We start from the raw sequence: 17,682 nt of genomic DNA on the forward strand, positions 1-17,682 counted from the left end.
TGGGACTATGACATTAGGGAAGACTCTCAAATTACTAAATTAGTGTGATTCACCGCATGAGAAGCTATCAAATCTCCTGTAGATATGAGTTGTCTTAAAACATTTCAATGTGGAGATCATGTACTTTAAATCTTCTAAGATAGGATTGATGTCATCGTGAGTAGCCGACCGGAGATTCCAATAATAGCTGTTTTGGAGTTCCCTGCCAAGATGATGTTAAGAGCTATGAGGATTGAAATAGCATGCACCAAACTTTTCTACACTCCTTTAAGCTCCACCAATGGTATTGAACAATCATAAAGATAACAACACTGCTACAAGTACTAATTGTTGGAGGTTACGTGTTCATCCCCGCGTCGCACTTTTTCTGTGGAAGGTAGCTCGGGACTGCTTACCCACGAGGAGCATTCTGGCGCGGCGGGGAGTGAGGATTGCCGCAAAGTGTAGAGCTTGCCTGGAGGAGGAGGAGTCCATATATCATGTGCTGATTGAGTGCCCACATGCTAGTCAAATATGGAGGAGTGCATGGGTACATCATGGTCAGGGGCAGAGGTGGTCGTCCATTGAGGAGTTCCTGCTTTTTTGGAGGAGTCAGCATCTGGATCTGGGCTAGAGAAGAAAGGGACTCGTGTACCTGGCCTACTACTCGTGGTTGGACAGGAACGCTCGAGTTTTTGAGAACAGTAGCTCGCATCCAAGAGTGGTGGTGACCAGAGCACTATTGCACGCAGCGGAGTTCATTAGTACTGCTGAGACTTCACCTACTGGGTTGGCCAAAGACATTTGGGGCTCCCTTTTTGCTCTTGCAGCGCCCAGTTATGTGTTCGTATCTTGGGTGCCCCTAGCCTCTGGCTTCCTGAAGGTAAATTTCGATGGCAATGTGGCAGACGATGGAAGATGGGGAGGTACGGGCTTCATCATCAGAGATCATGAATCCATACTAGTGGCTGCGGAGGGTCAGCGGATTTTCGATGCTTCAGTGGTGTGTGCCAAGCTCAGAGCTGCCTGAGAGGGCATTTTCTTTGTCCGACGGATATTGGGTGCGAACCGGCTCATTCTCGAGGGCGACTTGCCCATGGTGATCGATTGGATCTAGAGTCAGGGTCGGCAGGTGAGGGTAGGCCACTACTTCTCGACGTTCGTAGACTATTGTAGAAGTATGATGCCCACCAAGCCACACATACCTACAGGAAAGCAAATAAAGCAGTTGATTGGGCTGCATCCTAATGCGGCTCACCATTCTAGCAAATTTGTATGGATGGAGCGTGACAGAGTGCCAGATTCTTTATCTGTTTTATTATGTTTTAATTTTGTTTGCTGCATCCACACCTGCAGGGTGTGAACTACCGTTGTACCAAAAAAAAAAAAAGACAAACCCAACACCATCATGTCTACCCTCATCCAAGATAATGCCATCAAAGTTGATCTTGAAAAAATCCAAGAACGGAGAATCCTATGTAAAGTGGATAACCCTACAAGGCCAAGTGATTAAGGAAGGCCCAATTTTTCTAACCATCAAAGACCTATGAGCGGCGTTAGTTTAGTTTGGATGATTTTGTTGGCACGAGACTGAGCTTTTATGATTGATTGTGGGAGGACCCCGATCCACATCTTTAAATATACAAGTATTTATGTATAGCCAAATGCGATGAATGGTATAACAAATAGAGACCACCTCGCTACTCCATCGTTACTTCGGGACTCGTCTTCAAGATATATAAGCAAAACATTTGATGAGTGCAGCGGCAGCGGTGATTCCACCTCCTACACCATCTTTATCCAAAAATTCGCCCAAGTTGTCCGCATTGCCAAAAAAAGAAAAAAATCTAAAAGACTATTTTCTTTTTCCCTTCAAGTGTCCAATTTAGCAAGCTTTGCAGATCTAAAAAAAATATTATGCGAGCACCGGGATCGTTATTACAATCTACATCATGCAAGACATGGTAGATATGCTTTACAGTTATTATCTCCTAGTATTCTAAGATGAATAACATAGCATATCGAACTTGAAAGAAATAACAAAACGCATGGGTTGAAAAAGATCACCATGAGGTTTTCCAGCTTGATCTATATCCTAAAATGTCCAACTATCTATTGCATTACTAAGGTTAAAAAAAAAATACTATTGGATTCAGCAGGGGGTGGGCGAGCACCACCCGCTATTCAGAAATATTCAGACTATGACCAGTAGTGGGATGACATTGCAGGCAAAGCACGTATCTCATAAGACCAACGAAGCAGTAGATTGGGTAGTCTTATATATGGCTAACTATTATAGAAAGATCCTATGGCTAAGGAAGGAGATTACTCGGTGCATTTTGCAACTTATTATTTTTTGATTTTTTTTTAGGTATATTCATACTTAATTTGTCTGGGACTTCCACTTAAACAAAAAATAATAATAATAATAATTTCAAAGAATTTTGGAAAGTGGATGACCACCTCCGTACATCAAATTGTTAAAATTCTTTTAAAAAACCCTGTCGTTCCAATCGAATCGTAGATTTTATAAACGGTCCCTTGTAGATCTTTCCGGAACTGCAACGTTCGATCCTTTCCAGAGTCGTCCAGTCCGTTCGCCTCCCAAACCCGCAGGGCAAACAATCAAGCCATGTCAACCGCACGTTTGATTCAATCCAAACCCATCAACGCTCACCTAACTTGGCGTGCGATGAACAATCACCATACGATTTAACTATGTATCAGACTCGCACGGAAGTGCTTAGGTCTATGATGCCGCTCAAAGCACTTGCATTCGAGGGTTCTAGAAAAAGCTACGCCTCCCACGACGATATCTACCCGTTCTCCCCACAGAAGGGGGAAAAACCTGAAAAAAAAATAATAGAAAGACGTTTGATCCGGCGAGCTTCCGAAAGGAATCGGGAACCTCTTCGCATCGGAGCTCTGCGGCTGCCAAAAAGGTACGCCAGATTCCCCTCTCTTCCTTGTTTCCTCTTCAGATCTGCTTGGCTTTTTATCCCAAAACCCTAATTCCTCGCGACACTTCGATCGATCGAGACCCAAGACTTTAATATCTGTACGCTGTTTCTGTTCGCCGTTTTTTATAGTTCATTTTTATAATTCTTTATCAAATCAGAGATCTTCTGAAGCACTATTTTCGCCGATCTTTTCTTGTCTATGAGTATATTACATGGTTTATTCCATAATTGGATAAAATTCTTGTTTTTGCTTATCCAGTTTCTGATTTTTGGGCCAAGTCCTTGGCTTTCTAGGGATGGGATGACTAAGATTTTTTTTTTAATATGTTTTTATTTATTGATTCTCAGATCTCCTCGTTTTCGCACGGGACATAGTGATACATCGGGAAAACGATGAGCGTTGTCGGGTTCGATGTCGGAAATGAGAGCTGCATTGTTGCGGTCGCTCGGCAACGCGGGATCGATGTGGTTCTCAACGAAGAATCCAAGCGAGAGACTCCAGCGATCGTGTGCTTCGGCGAGAAGCAGCGGTTCGTTGGGACAGCTGGGGCCGCATCCTCTTTGATGAATCCCAAGAACTCTGTCTCCCAGATAAAGCGTCTGCTGGGCCGGAAATTCTCCGATCCTGAGCTCCAGAGGGATCTGCAGTCTCTCCCCTTCTTGGTAACGGAAGGCCCTGATGGTTTCCCTCTGATCCATGCTAGGTACCTTGGGGAACAGAGGGCCTTTACTCCGACCCAGGTCCTGGCAATGGTTCTTTCTAATCTGAAGAGCATTGCCGAGAAGAATCTTGGTGCAGCGGTTGTGGATTGCTGCATTGGCATCCCTGCATATTTCACCGATCTCCAGAGGAGGGCTGTCCTGGATGCTGCTACTGTTGCTGGATTGCATCCTCTCCAGCTGTTCCACGAGACCACAGCAACTGCTTTGGCTTTTGGTATTTACAAGACAGACTTGCCGGAGAATGACCAGCTCAATGTGGCCTTTGTTGACGTTGGTCATGCAAGCATGCAGGTGTGCATTGCTGGCTATAAGAAAGGGCAGCTGAAGATTTTGGCCCATGCTTATGATCAGTCTCTTGGTGGGAGAGATTTTGATGAGGTCCTCTTTAAGCACTTTGCTGCTAAATTCAAGGTGGAGTACAAGATTGATGTTTACCAGAATGCCCGTGCCTGCCTTAGACTCAGGGCGGCATGCGAGAAGCTGAAGAAGGTGCTGAGTGCAAACCCAGAGGCACCGCTCAATATTGAGTGCTTGATGGATGAGAAGGATGTGAGGGGTTTCATTAAGAGAGAGGAATTTGAGCGGATCAGTGCCCCAATATTGCAGCGTGTAAAGGGACCATTGGAGACGGCACTTCTTGAAGCTCGGCTGACAACTGAGAATATTCATGCAGTTGAGGTGGTTGGATCAGGGTCTCGTGTTCCAGCTATTATTAAGATATTAACGGAGTTTTTTGGAAAGGAGCCTAGACGCACCATGAATGCAAGTGAATGTGTTGCCCGGGGCTGTGCCCTTCAATGTGCCATTCTCAGTCCCACATTCAAAGTGCGGGAATTTCAGGTATTATCTTTTTTTTTTTTTGCCTATCCATTTCATATACTTACGTAATTCTGTTTAGCTTGCTGTGAAGTATTTGCTGTCATTATTGGGGGCTTCATATAGTGCATAAATTTTTATCTCCCTAAACTCGATGAAATTGTGATTTTAGTAGTTAAAGTGTGAAGTAGTTATTCCTTATATGTGGGGGCTTGACATGCTCGTTATGTATTTACTAAAGCATTTTTTCTGATTCTGTCCATGCACTGCAAATTCAGTTGGCCCAATTTGAATTCCAAGCTTAACTTCAAAGAAATAACAGGATAAAAGCTCCAGCATCAGAACAAGCAGAACTTATACATCAGTTACTGGTTAAAACCTTAAAAAGGTACGGCAAGAAAGAACCTTCAGTTGCTGGTTAATACCTTAAAATGGTTCTTTCTTGCCGTACCTTTTTAAGGTATTAACCAGTAACTGATGTATAAGTTCTGCTTGATCTGTTGCTGGAGCTTATATCCTGTTATTTCTCTGAAGCTAAGCTTGGAATTCAAATTGGGCCGACTGAAATTGATACGGTATCCTGGGGAGCTTCTTGTTGTTATTATTTGTCTGTCAGCGTGCAATCTTGAGATCAGCCTAGAAGGGCTACCAACCTTTTTATAGGAGCTCACAATGACTTATTAGTTAGCTTCTGTAAGATTGATTTGATGGGTGTGTGCCATTTCATGTATTATACCTCAAAATCTTTTCTTCTTATGGTAAAGAAATTTGATTTGTTTTTGAAGAATTGGCACACGTGAAAGAAAACTCATTTTATACTTCAAATTCTGTAACTTCCGAAAAGCTATCCTCTTTTGCTTAGTCCTAAAACTGTTCAAGATAAAGCCTTCTGATTTGTTTAGGCGGGTGAGTCCACACTTATCAACATTAGCGAGGAAACCGGCTAAGATTAACTTATGTTTCAAGGATAAATTTTACCAATATGTGTATACATTTTCTGAATTTTTGTAAATGTTGCATAGATTGGGGTTCATAGGTAGCTCCACATTAGCAATATTACATATAGCTTTCTAGTTTTCTTGTATGTGCTAATGTGATAAATTATAGATTTCTGAACTGGATGTAATAAATAACCTAAATAATTTTTCTTGTGATTCTGTCTATATAGCTTTGCATATCTTAGGTGAGTATTTATTCTTTTGACCTAATATTTTTCTGGTTAGGTCTGGGTAGCCTACTTTACACATTTGAACTGTTGGGCCGGTTATCAATTGCTTTTATATCCAACAGTGAAATATCAGTTAATAGGCAAAATTGCAATATCATTCTATTATGCGAGAGACAAATTAATTTTGTTTTTTGTTGTGCCTATCAACTTTTATGGACAAGGGTGTTTGCATCCACTATTATTTCTAATGCCTATAAACATGGTCAAGGCTACAGTTTGATTGCTTGTGTGCTGCTTCTATTAATATGTTCATTCTAAAATATATTGTAACGGATTTTAGTTCTTTCTTTTGTTTTACTATTTATTGTTGCGTTCTTGTTTGAGAATGTACTGACTGAGCAGTGTCTCATTTGTTATTCCTTCATACGAATACATGACAATATCATTGACTCTATCCATGTCTGAAGGTTCATGATAGCTTCCCTTTCTCAATTGCCTTGTCATGGAAAGGATCTGCCCCAGATTCGCAGAACGGTGCAATGGAAAACCAGCAGAGTTCAATTGTATTTCCAAAAGGGAATTCAATTCCCAGCGTCAAAGCTCTTACATTCTACAGATCTAGTACATTTACAGTTGATGTGATGTATGCCGATGTGGGTGATTTGCAAGTTCCAGCAAGGATTAGTTCTTACACGGTAACTAATGATACATTGTCATTCACTTATATGATGTTTTATGTTTTTTTTTAATGTAATATGGCCATAAAACTAGTCTTCTGCTGTTCATGACAATCGTGGACCCTGTATGACAGATTGGTCCATTCCAATCCAGCAAAGGTGAGCGAGCAAAATTGAAGGTTAAAGTTCGCTTGAATCTTCATGGGATTGTTTCTATCGAGTCAGCAACTGTAAGTCTTGAAGAAGTCATATATAAATTATCTACATTTTAGTGTCTTCTCTCATTTAACTCCACTTTCCGAAAAAAATAATGCAGATGTTGGAGGAGGAAGAAGTTGAAGTTCCTGTATCAGATGCAAAGGAGCCATCAAAGGAGGCTACCAAGATGGACACAGATGAAACAAGTGACTCATCTAGAACTGAGAATCATGAAAATATGCAGGATGTTAAAACTGTGGCAGCAGATAACTCTGGTGCTGGGGTCGAAAATGGTGCGCCAGAGGCTGAAGAAAAGCCTGTGCAGATGGAAACTGATGCCAAGGTTTGCAAATCATCAGCTACTAGTTTTTTCAATATGCTTGTATATCACTGGGATTTTGCACGGAGTTATTTTATGCTTCTGACCCCATTTATTAGGGCAATGATTTTTTCTTTGTTTGATCGTTGGATGGACATATTTATATTATAAATTATGTAACCTAGTTGGAGTTTGTTATCTTCTCCAGTAGTTTTGAAGATAGAATTGTACTCATTACAAGTTTCTTATTTATTAATGGTACGACTTTGATTAATATAACTTATTCATTAGTTTGACTATATTAGTTAAACAGTTAAATTATCCTGAGTTTGTTTCTTTACCCACAGCTCACAATGATTAAATTGTATCTCAAAGCTCGTATTTATGGATTCTGAAAGATGCATTATATTTATATATGGCAGATGTTTCAATGTTTTCCGCACAAATCAAAAGCTGTGTAATTGAATTGAAATAAGCTAGCAATTGATATATTTCATGAAAATTTTCTGCTCGTGCTCTGTAAGTACTAGGAACTTCATTTTCCTGCAGGGAAAAAATAGGAAGTGGATATTCTGACTTGTTCATATCTTAGAATATGCTCTCGTATGTGTTTTTTATGCCTTGATTTCAGAGAGTTGATTGTCTTAGTTCTTAACAAATGTGAAGATTATATCTGTGAAATGTTTCTGCTGACCTCTGACAGAAGTCAAGTCTCCTCTTCCTTTACAAATATATATTTTCTCTTCCTGTGATTGTAAAGCAGATGTTATAATTTGATTGCCCTAATAAAATATTTTGCAATATCTGACAGGAACAGTAATAAACCTTTCATGGGGTGCTATATCTATATATTTTACATAAAGCTCTTCTAGTTCTAAATTACATCCCTTTTTTCCATGTCTGGTGCAAAAGCACATCTGAAAGATCATCAATTGTTGATATAATGTTGGTCCTTCAGGTTGAGGTTCCAAAAAAGAAGGTGAAGAAAACAAATATTCCAGTTTCTGAACTGGTGTATGGCGGAATGTCGGCTGAAGATTTGCAGAAGGCAGTTGAGAGGGAGTTTGAAATGGCTCTTCAAGATAGGGTAATGGAAGAAACCAAAGACAAAAAGAATGCTGTGGAAGCATACGTTTATGACATGCGAAACAAGGTTTTGTCATCCATTCATGACCCATTTTGTACTATATTTTTATATTAATCTATATGGTCTGACATCAATATTGTCTCTTTTTTGTTTTCAGCTTCATGATAAGTATCAGGATTTCGTAACAGCAAGCGAGAAGGATGAGCTCATTGCAAAGCTTCAGGATGTCGAGGATTGGTTGTATGAAGATGGTGAGGATGAGACAAAGGGTGTTTATGTTGCTAAGCTTGAAGAACTTAGAAAGGTAAATCATTCGTCTTTCTTGTTTTCATTTGTGTCAAGCTGATGAGGTGTTTAGTTCATCTGATAAGGGCTGTCTGAGTGCAGCAAGGTGCCCCTATTGAAGAACGCTACAAGGAGTGGACAGAGAGAGATCCAACCATTGATCAACTCATTTACTGTATTAGTAGTTTTAGAGAGGCCGCCTTGTCAAAAGATCCTAAGTTTGATCACATTGATATAGCAGACAAGCACAAGGTATGATGTTTTAGAGAAACCTGTTGCACTTTTTTGGTAATTGTTATGTTTATGACTTAATTGTCGGTGAAACATCAACTATGCCTTTTTTTAAGCCCTCTGTGGTCCGTTGGCATCAACATTCAATTGGAATATGTCTAAAAATTGTTTTGCTTTCAATCTCAGAATTTTTTGCTGTGCTTCTGTTAGAACCATCTGTATGTGGACATCCAGTGTTTGTCCCTGCTTTCATGTTTTCGTCAGTAGGCACACTCGACTGGGATTTTGGTTTTGTCTAATTTTCAGCCACCAAGAGTTTACATTATCTTCAGAGTTGTTTATGCTGTAACACAAGCTTAGCATCCAATCGTTCACTATACTCGCTGCATAAATATCTAGCATATACTGCATATTTTAATATATCTCCTGCAGTTCTTAAGTTGAATTTGAAAGAATTACAGTTGCTAAGATTTGTTTATGTAAAAATTTTGTAGAAATTTTGCAGTCGTGTGCTTATTTGTTAATCATTTATCATAGGTTGTTAATGAATGTGCCGGAGCAGAAACCTGGTTAAGAGAGAAAAAGCAGCAGCAAGATGCCTTGCCCAAACATGCCACTCCCGTTCTTCTTTCGGCAGATGTGAAGAGGAAGGCTGAAACACTGGACAGGTAATAATTTAGGGCTCATTTGGTATTGCTTTTGCTTTCTCTTTCTGTTTTCAAAAACCCAAGAAGCAAAATGATTGTACACAACTGAATATGTCTTTTGTTTTTATATTGTTTATAAAGTCATTATATTTTTTGGTGGCAAATATCTGTTGCTGTCGAAAGGGAGTGAAAATAAAACCGGGAATAGCATAGTTTTGTGCAAATGCCATCTTCAGCACCAATGATACGAAACAGGAACAAGAAGACAGACAACAACGATAACAAACAGACCCATAATATAGTTTGTCAGGCTGATTTTCGATTGTGCATCCATGTGTTTGAAATTAAAATTAATAACAAAACAGTGTTCCCCTGTAACTCTTATGATGGAACCGATTCTTTGGCAACTTGATCTAAAAATAGTCATCCGAATCCTCCTTTTGACTTTGCTGAATTGTGCATTTAAGCTTTGGCACTCGTGATCTCTAGTGTTTTGAAATGAGAGAGAAGTTTGTACCACACTAGTGTAGCATCTCATGTTCGTCATATATTGTTCGCTAAGTGTATAAAGAAATTGCTTGCACAGGTTTTGCAGACCGATAATGACGAAACCAAGGCCTCCTCCACCCAAGCCGCAGACCCCACCACCAGCTGAGACGGCAGCACAACCTCAAGCCAACGAGCAGCAGCCTCAAGGAGATGGTGCCTCCAGGGAGCAGGTGGCTGATGAAAGTGGTCATGCGCCGCCGAGTGCTGCTGAGCCAATGGATACCGATAAATCAGAGGGTGTCACAGATCCTGCAGCATGAAAACATTATAGTCCTGTTGTTTACATAGAAGCTATGCTCGTCTCGGTGCTGTCACTTTCATTTAGGGTCTTGCTCTGCAAAAGGTGAGTGTCGGGTTCCTGCATAGGTGATATTTGGGTTTTAATATTTACTTCCTATTTTGTACTCATGACCCGAAATCCAGTTTTTGGAAAGTGGTTTACGGGAAGAATTGGATTTACGTTCTGATGGATTCAGTTTGTTTTGTTTGGGACCAAAATCTCATCTGAATTGGGGTTCGAGGTATGCCGAGATATGCTTCAGGAATGCCTCAACTTGTGCCAGTGCTTCTGATGGTTCTCTTAGTAAACTGTGGCCGGTGCCAAACGGTAGAAAGATTATACCTGATTAAATTTCAACTGTTGTTTTCTCATGCTGCATTGGGAATGTTGTGGTTTCAGTCTGCTCGGTTATACTAGTTGTTTACTTTCAACAGCAAATTATGATTTTTGTGTTGATGTTGCTGTTAAATATTTATCCGGTTGTGAGTCCATGTCAGATGTATCTCCCCTTTTGACTACGGTTGGTCTATGGGTCTATTAGGTTTTTTAATTAATATGCATATGGAGAGAATTAGACTTGGTTATATTCGAGTAGATCTTCGGGTTTGGGCAAGTCGAGATTGGATGGTGGTGTTCTACCTCGTGACAACGCGAGTTGTTACGTGTGTGTGCTTACATATCAAAATTATATGATTTTGAAATCCGTAATTTATACCTTAAGTAGTGTATATATATATATATGTATATATGTATATGTATATATGTATATATATATGGGGATTGATAACCTACTCTACTCTCTATTATGGTAGGTTATCAATCTACCCACTTTTCATTGGACAAAAAATATTCTTATTTTTTGTAACTTTTAAGGATGCTTTATGTCTTTTTACAATCTCACATTAACTCGCCCTCTCAACCCCCAATTAATGCTCTCTTCGTCTCTCTCTCTCCGGTGTGTGTGTGTGTATGCATGTATGTATATACATACGTATGCATGTATGTATATGTATGTATGTATGTGTTTGTATGTATGTATATGTGTGTGTGTGTGTGTGTATGTATGTATGTGTATGTATGTGTGTGTGTATGTGTATGTCTGTATGTATGCATATGTATATGTATGAGAGAGAGAGAGAGAGAGGGAGAGAGCATTAATTGGAGGGGTTAAGAGGGTGAGTAAATGTGAGATTGTAAAAAGACATAAAGTAACCTTAAAAGTTATAAAAAGTAAGGATATTTTTTGTCTAATGAAAAATGGGTAGATTGATAACCTACTCTATGTTAGAGTAGGTTATCAATTCCCTATATATATATATATATATAATTTTATATTAATTAAATTATTTAATTTTTTGATTATTTGTTGTATAAATGATTTTTAATAGATAAGTTGTTTATAGATGGTAGATCATATTCAAAGCTTTGAGTCATAGATAGTGGAGATTCACTCAAACGTAGTGTAAGCCCAACTATGTAAACGCCAAACAAGAGGTTTGAGGCTTGAGAACTCAAGGAATGCGCTTAGCCCGTTTGAGAGAATCACTTTTGATTTGCGCTTAGCCTGTTTGAGAGAATCGCTTTTGATTTGCGCTTCTTCTGTTTGAGAGAATTACTTTTGATCAGAGCTTAGCCCGTTTGAGAGAAGTACTTTTGATCAAGTCTAGAAACACCAAGATCGTTAATAATAAGTAGAACCCTTTTTGGGTACATGCAGGTAGAACCTTTCACAAGACCAAGTTTGTGCTAAGAAAAAGGACTCTCTTCAGGTACAGTTCGTGTGCAGGCATTAAACTACGTGGTGGAGCTTTACATAAGGCCAGTCTTTGGTCAGGGAGGTCATGGTGTCGGCTAACAGCACTTGAGAGGCTCGCATGCTCTTGACTCAGATCGGTAGCATAAGCAATGATGACCAATGCACGATGAACGATGTGTTAACCAGTTGATTACTAAAAATCGGAAGACCTTCCGATTTTTCCATATATACCGCATTATTGCAGCATAAAATGCCATACGTGGAAGCCGATTCAATTTTATTGCTGTGAGCCAAGCCCCCCTCCATCAACTCGAGAAGGAAATGATACGTCTTTCTACCCACACAAATCTAGCATGACCGTGCCCAAAAAATGGTGTCTAATGGCTTCAACATGTAAACCACAAGCAGAGCAAGTAGCATCCGGTGATGTATGCAAGTGAGCGTGAGCAAACAATCGTCGCCACAAGCTTTTCCAGATAAATATTTAGGTTTTGTTTGGAGGAGTTGTTGGCAGTAGAGTTTTTGAAAATAGAGCTATTAGAAGTAGAACTTTCTGAAGTAGAGCTTTTATAAAAAGCTATTTGCTATTTGGTAACTATATTTTTAAAGTATTGTGGCACTTTAACACATAAACAAACTGATGAAGTACTTTTGTATGACAAAATTACTATAAAAAACATTGCATAGTATTATACAACAAAGCATAATAAAATATAACATATATTAATACATAAATATATAATATAGTATAATATTATGGTAATGTAATATAATATTATTATAATATAGTAATATAATATTGTATACCGTAGCATAATAATTTAATAATTAAGCTATTTAACATAACATATCAATGTATTATCATAGAATGTAATATAATATTATATTTATAGTATAATACAATAATAAAGATATAAAATATTATAATTATTAGGACTTCAACGGATTTTTAGATTTATAAAGTGATAAAATATGTAATTGTTATATTTTATTATAAATATTTTGGTTAAAAAACAACTTTTCAAAATAGTTTTTTCGAAAAGCTTCAAAATGAAGCTTCTTATAAAAAGCTATTTTTAGATTTCTAAAAAAGCTAAAACAGTTTTTTAAAATTTTTACCAAATATTCATAACTCCAGAAATAGGGTAAATGCCATAATCTGTAGAATCTGTAGACTGAGATAGCATCGTCTGTACCTGCGGATGCGGCATTCAGACCCAAGAATTCCGTTCACCGGACCTCGGCAACGGCATCCTAGTAACTAGATCCGCTGCCACTTTGCTGTACCATTGCATGATAGTCCCAAGTACCCCGCATTATAAACTCCTGCGCGCTCGTAATAGTAGCATCAGCGTTAATGTTGAAGGTCGGTTATGGCAATTTCAAAAGCTCGACGATGAAAAAGGGGACCTCTGCTGTCTCCCAGATGCCCAAGGATCGTAAAAGCTCCACTTTCATATTGCGGGCATCATGACAGTACGCATATTTTTTCATGAGCTGGGTGAATTATATCAATCTTGAGTAAAGCGAGCATGAGGGATTTCAAAAAAAAAAAAAAAAACAATTTGAGAAGAGGGTGTCCTACGGAACAGACACCCAGATTTTGACCGAGATTGATTCGAGCTAATGCCAAGGTACGGTGTTGTTGGGATTTTGTTAGGGGCGGTGATTCGTTCTCATATCTATCCCATGCAAACATTTGGCTAAGGCTAAAATCGTCTAGCTTTCGGGGGTACACCGTCGCCCCATCGTCGACACCTTCTCATTCTAAACGGCGCAAACCAAGGCAGGAGTCTTTGCAAATAAAACAATAGGAAAAAAAAATACCTCTGAGGTGGTAGTTCAGTGGAACTGGGCCTTTACTTCCACCCACGTGGTCCGAGTTCGAAATGCGCGGGCGTCGATTAAATGAGAAGACCGAATGCTCTCCATTCGGACACATGGGATGGAAGGGCTTATTGATCCGCTGATAGCCTCGGTGGTGCCGGATGTGACATACTCACACGGAGGTTCGGGCCGGAGCCCAGAGGGATAATCGAGCTGGACCACGGGTAAGGAGGATATGAGTAAAAACGGTCGGCGTGCCCAACACACAGTTAGTTCTGTCCGCATCGAACGTTCTCCTGACGGGGTGGAGGCTGCTACGCGGGGATAGGCTTGCCCCTTCCTCATCCTTCCTCTTTTCCTAAGCAAAAAAAAAAAAAAAAACCGGGTCCTTCGCCTAGTGGATGACTCTATCGGACCTCTTCAGCGTCAAGGTTAGCCGCAATCCGTTTTTCTTCCATTGCTACCGTTGGCTTGTGCTAGAGCTGGGCCTGGGTCGGCGCAGGTGTTTTGGGATGAGCTTAGGGTATGGTGGAGTCAGAATGCAAGCAGAGTTGGTTTCATCGTTTATCGATAATTATTTTGCATTTCGCTTCCATCCGGCCGCATAATTTTTGTTCTAGAAACGTGCAAGGTGTACAATCCTAAATGATGGAGAAACAGATGGATAATACGGACGGTGGGCTAAGACTTCCACTAAATCAAGCTGATGAACCAGCATCTAAGGAGATCGAGGGCCATGATTTCGTTCTACCATCACGTGTCTCGAGTCCTATCAATGGCCTTGAACTTCTTTAAACCGTCCATTTTACGGGATGGTCGGGTCGATCTCGTCATATTTTGCCGCCAAAACCCTCAATCTCCCTCCACCTCAATATAGGGCTTCTGGCTTCTTGGTCTCTTTTTGTCCCCGTCCTCGGGAAAAGAGAGATGCAGCGCCAGAAGTCCATTCTCTCATTCCTTCAGAAGCCTTCGCCGGAAAACCAGCCAACCGGCGGCCCTCCTTCGTATGCCGACATGCTCGACCGCTGGCCGGAGGCAAATCAAGACCCGCGTCGGAGCTCCTCCGTACCGGAGAAACCCTTGAAAGATCCCTCGCCGGATATCCAAGGAACAGACACTCCGCCGGAGAAGCCGCGCCGCCCGATCCTCTCAGCGGGAGTTCCGGCGACCGACGACGACGACAAGAACGCAGCGCGGTCATTCTCGAGCATCATGCATAAGTTCACCAGGGAAGACAGATCGGAAAGCATCAGCAAGGGGTACGATGTTTGTACCGAGCTAGGGTTTTACGTGATCCCCTTTTGGACCTTTTTAATTGTTTTTCGTCTCTCGTAGGTCATCTGATGATTTTGTCCTCATCTTTTTGCTTGGATTACAAATTAAGTTCCGATGTAGTTTAATATTTTTTTAAAGAAAAGATGATCTCCCATCGGTTTCATTAAGACAAGAAAAACTTACAAGTTACAGCCATTCCCAGAACGGGAAGGTATAAATACAAAACAGACAACGAGTGATTGGAATGGTGGGAAGGGAGATGAGGGAAGCTGGTCCCTCTCTCTCAAGAGTTCTCATTTCTCAACACCTGGATTTTCACCTCCTCTTGGAGATCCAATCAGAAATAAGAGACCAAACCCCTCGCGTAGTTGCTTTTGCACCGCTCCTCTCATTTCATTTCCCAAAATCCCGTTATTCCTCTCTATATAATCCGTCCGATTGCTTACGACTCGGAATCTGTGTAAGATCTCAGTCCATAGACCTTGGTGAAAATGCAGCCAAAGAATAGATGAGTAGAAGTTTCATCCTGGATTCATCAGTAATCAGTATAGTTATGCGGCACAGGTTGTCTTTCGTTGGCAGTCTGTTCTTGTGTAAAGCCCAGCAGAGGATCCTGATTTGAGAGTGGCTTTGATCTTCCAAATGCCTGAAACAACATGGACTTAATTTCTCTGAAGTTAATAATATTATTTGTTGACTTAGTTGAGAACTCACCTTTTTTTTATCCCATTTTCATTGAATTTCATCTCTATGATTCTCTACGCTCTGCTCTCTTAACATAGAATACAAGGAACAGGACCCAGTTACAAGGTCCTTCGCGGGTTCCTGGGTAGGTCGTGGTTTCCAACCCTGTTCCTGCTCCACTTCAGCTACTCTAGCTTCTGGAGTGAAGGCAATTGCAGCAAGTTAGGGAAATAGATACCAGAACCTTATTTCAGTTTCTTGCCCAAGCTTAAAACTGAAGCCAAAATTGAGATCCAGCAGTTCATTGTCTCCTCAGCATTCCACTGACTGTTGGATCATTTGAATGCAGAGATATTAATAGGTCCCTCCATAGCCCTGTCTCGCTTTTAAATGTCTTCAACCACCAAGTTTTTATATAGATTTACATTTTGTTTTTTTTCTTGAATTCATATCTGTGTTTTTATTTGACCCACCACTACTATTGTGTTCAATTCTGTTGGGATCCAGGAGAAATTAGGGTTTCGCTTTTCTTTACGGAAAGATGATCTATAAGAAAGCTAAATGCTATCTTTCTTCTCCATTTAATAAGGATAGACGATCATCATTAACTGTTTTTTTTTCTCTTTTTTTGATGCGACTCTTCTTTTTTGCTGGATTTGCTGCATAGTTTAGTTAAAATTTCATATGTAAACAGACATACGATATTGGTTTTTGACCAGATTCTTTTCAGTTCAACAGTTCATCTCTGACAATGACAACATTTCTGAAGCTGATATCTCGACCTATAATAAGATGAACTCTTGAACTGAGATATTGGTTTATCTCGGTGAAGATTGAAGGCTGAATAAAGTTTAAGAGAAACAAGATACATGGAAATCTTGGCTGATAGTTACTGCTTTGTACCCATGATGCCAGTTGGTACTCTTTTTGCATTATTTTTTTTGCATTAAATAGTGAATATGGCAGGGCCATACACTCAAAGATTAACGCATAAGACCTAGCAAATTTTAAAATCACAATTTTAAAACAAACCTCTGGTACTAACTCTAACTGAATCAATTTGTAATCTGAATGTGGATGCTTACCATCAGAAAGTAGCACGGGCCTATTCTGGTACCAGATTATTAGCTACTGGTCAGCTCGTTTCTGTTTTTGCCTAACCATTAGTTTCTTTTTTTTTTCTTTTCTGAAGGAGATTTTATATTTCTTTGGTATGTGATTGCGATTTAACTTGGAATGCTTTACCCTTTTCTTGTGCAAGCATTTTGCACTCTTACAGATTAGAAAATAAAAGAAGTGCAGGAAAGGTGGTTGTGCTGGCCCACCACTGAAACTGAACTACTTGCTCCTTTATGGATCTCTTGTAAATTTAGTTTGCAAAAAAACTCTCTACATGCCTATGCTTACCACTAATTTATGCTAAACTCTTTCCTGGTGATTTGCAGGAACCAAGATGATAGTGGTTCCCTTAGCTCTCATTTTAAATCTGATACCCTTGAAGAAGATCATAGATATATGAAACATGAAACACCCACCTACGAACACTCAAAATATCATTACTCAGTGTTTAAAGATGACTCCAAAGGGATGGAGCCTCTGCATTTTGAACTGAATGCAGATGTCTTGGGGCCAGAAACCCCAGCTATGCGGCCACTTGTTCCTCGTTTAAAGCGGGTACAGGAGGATCCTTGTGATAGCGAAAATAAATATGATTCTCTCCTTTTGTCTTCTAGCAAAAGGTTGAAATCAATTCAAGATTCTGTGATTGCACAAAAGGCTCATGGTGAAGTTCATGAAAGTCTGACCAGCAAGTTTGAGTGGCTCAATCCTTCTGCTATTAGAGATGCAAATGGAAGACGACCAAATGACCCACTTTATGACAAGAGAACACTGTATATTCCACCTGATGCATTAAATAAAATGTCAGCATCTCAAAAGCAGTATTGGAGTGCGAAATGCCGATACATGGATGTTGTCCTCTTCTTTAAAGTGTAAGTTCCTGTATCAATTACACCAGATATGCTTTCTAAATCTGTAATTTGCTAAAGCAATCCTAATTAGAGTTGCCTTTGCTTAGTATCTCATATTTTTTTTTGATACAACTTAGTATCTCATTTAGATGGCTGCACTTTGTGCTATTTAAAATAGAGGATTATATGCTAAAATAATTATATGGTTTCACTGTAGCAACAGATTGGACCTTTGAGTTCCTTCTACAGTA

At 39.8% G+C, this 17,682-nt stretch overlaps 2 protein-coding genes across 2 annotated transcripts; both read left to right on the forward strand.

Annotated features, from left to right (window-relative positions):
* The first annotated feature begins 2,718 nt into the window (after window positions 1–2,718).
* Window positions 2,719–10,290, forward strand: LOC103709743 (heat shock 70 kDa protein 14-like). The gene is made up of 10 exons (XM_008795238.6): window positions 2,719–2,921; window positions 3,288–4,502; window positions 6,114–6,341; window positions 6,458–6,553; window positions 6,640–6,864; window positions 7,799–7,993; window positions 8,085–8,231; window positions 8,315–8,464; window positions 8,981–9,111; window positions 9,677–10,290. The coding sequence occupies exons 2-10, from the start codon at window positions 3,333–3,335 to the stop codon at window positions 9,897–9,899; spliced, it is 2,565 nt and encodes an 854-aa protein (XP_008793460.4). The 5' UTR covers window positions 2,719–2,921; window positions 3,288–3,332; the 3' UTR covers window positions 9,900–10,290.
* Window positions 10,291–14,337: 4,047 nt separating this feature from the next.
* LOC149753575 (DNA mismatch repair protein MSH7-like) lies at window positions 14,338–17,573 on the forward strand. The gene is made up of 2 exons (XM_089931025.1): window positions 14,338–14,761; window positions 16,907–17,573. The coding sequence occupies exons 1-2, from the start codon at window positions 14,430–14,432 to the stop codon at window positions 17,454–17,456; spliced, it is 882 nt and encodes a 293-aa protein (XP_089787151.1). The 5' UTR covers window positions 14,338–14,429; the 3' UTR covers window positions 17,457–17,573.
* Window positions 17,574–17,682: the final 109 nt, after the last annotated feature.

This window comes from Phoenix dactylifera, chromosome 5, assembly GCF_051530095.1.
Source record: "Phoenix dactylifera cultivar Ajwa chromosome 5, Ajwa_hap1_PhDact_Kaust_v1.1, whole genome shotgun sequence".
Lineage (NCBI taxonomy): Eukaryota > Viridiplantae > Streptophyta > Magnoliopsida > Arecales > Arecaceae > Phoenix > Phoenix dactylifera.

Bases quoted from the DNA above. Each gene is read 5' to 3' on its own strand.
- LOC103709743 (XM_008795238.6), top strand. From the start codon at position 3,333: ATGAGCGTTGTCGGGTTCGATGTCGGAAATGAGAGCTGCATTGTTGCG. The intron at 8,465-8,980 runs GTATGATGTTTT...CATTTATCATAG, and splicing joins ATATAGCAGACAAGCACAAG to GTTGTTAATGAATGTGCCGG. The intron at 9,112-9,676 runs GTAATAATTTAG...TTGCTTGCACAG, and splicing joins AAGGCTGAAACACTGGACAG to GTTTTGCAGACCGATAATGA.
- LOC149753575 (XM_089931025.1), top strand. From the start codon at position 14,430: ATGCAGCGCCAGAAGTCCATTCTCTCATTCCTTCAGAAGCCTTCGCCG. The intron at 14,762-16,906 runs GTACGATGTTTG...GGTGATTTGCAG, and splicing joins TCGGAAAGCATCAGCAAGGG to GAACCAAGATGATAGTGGTT.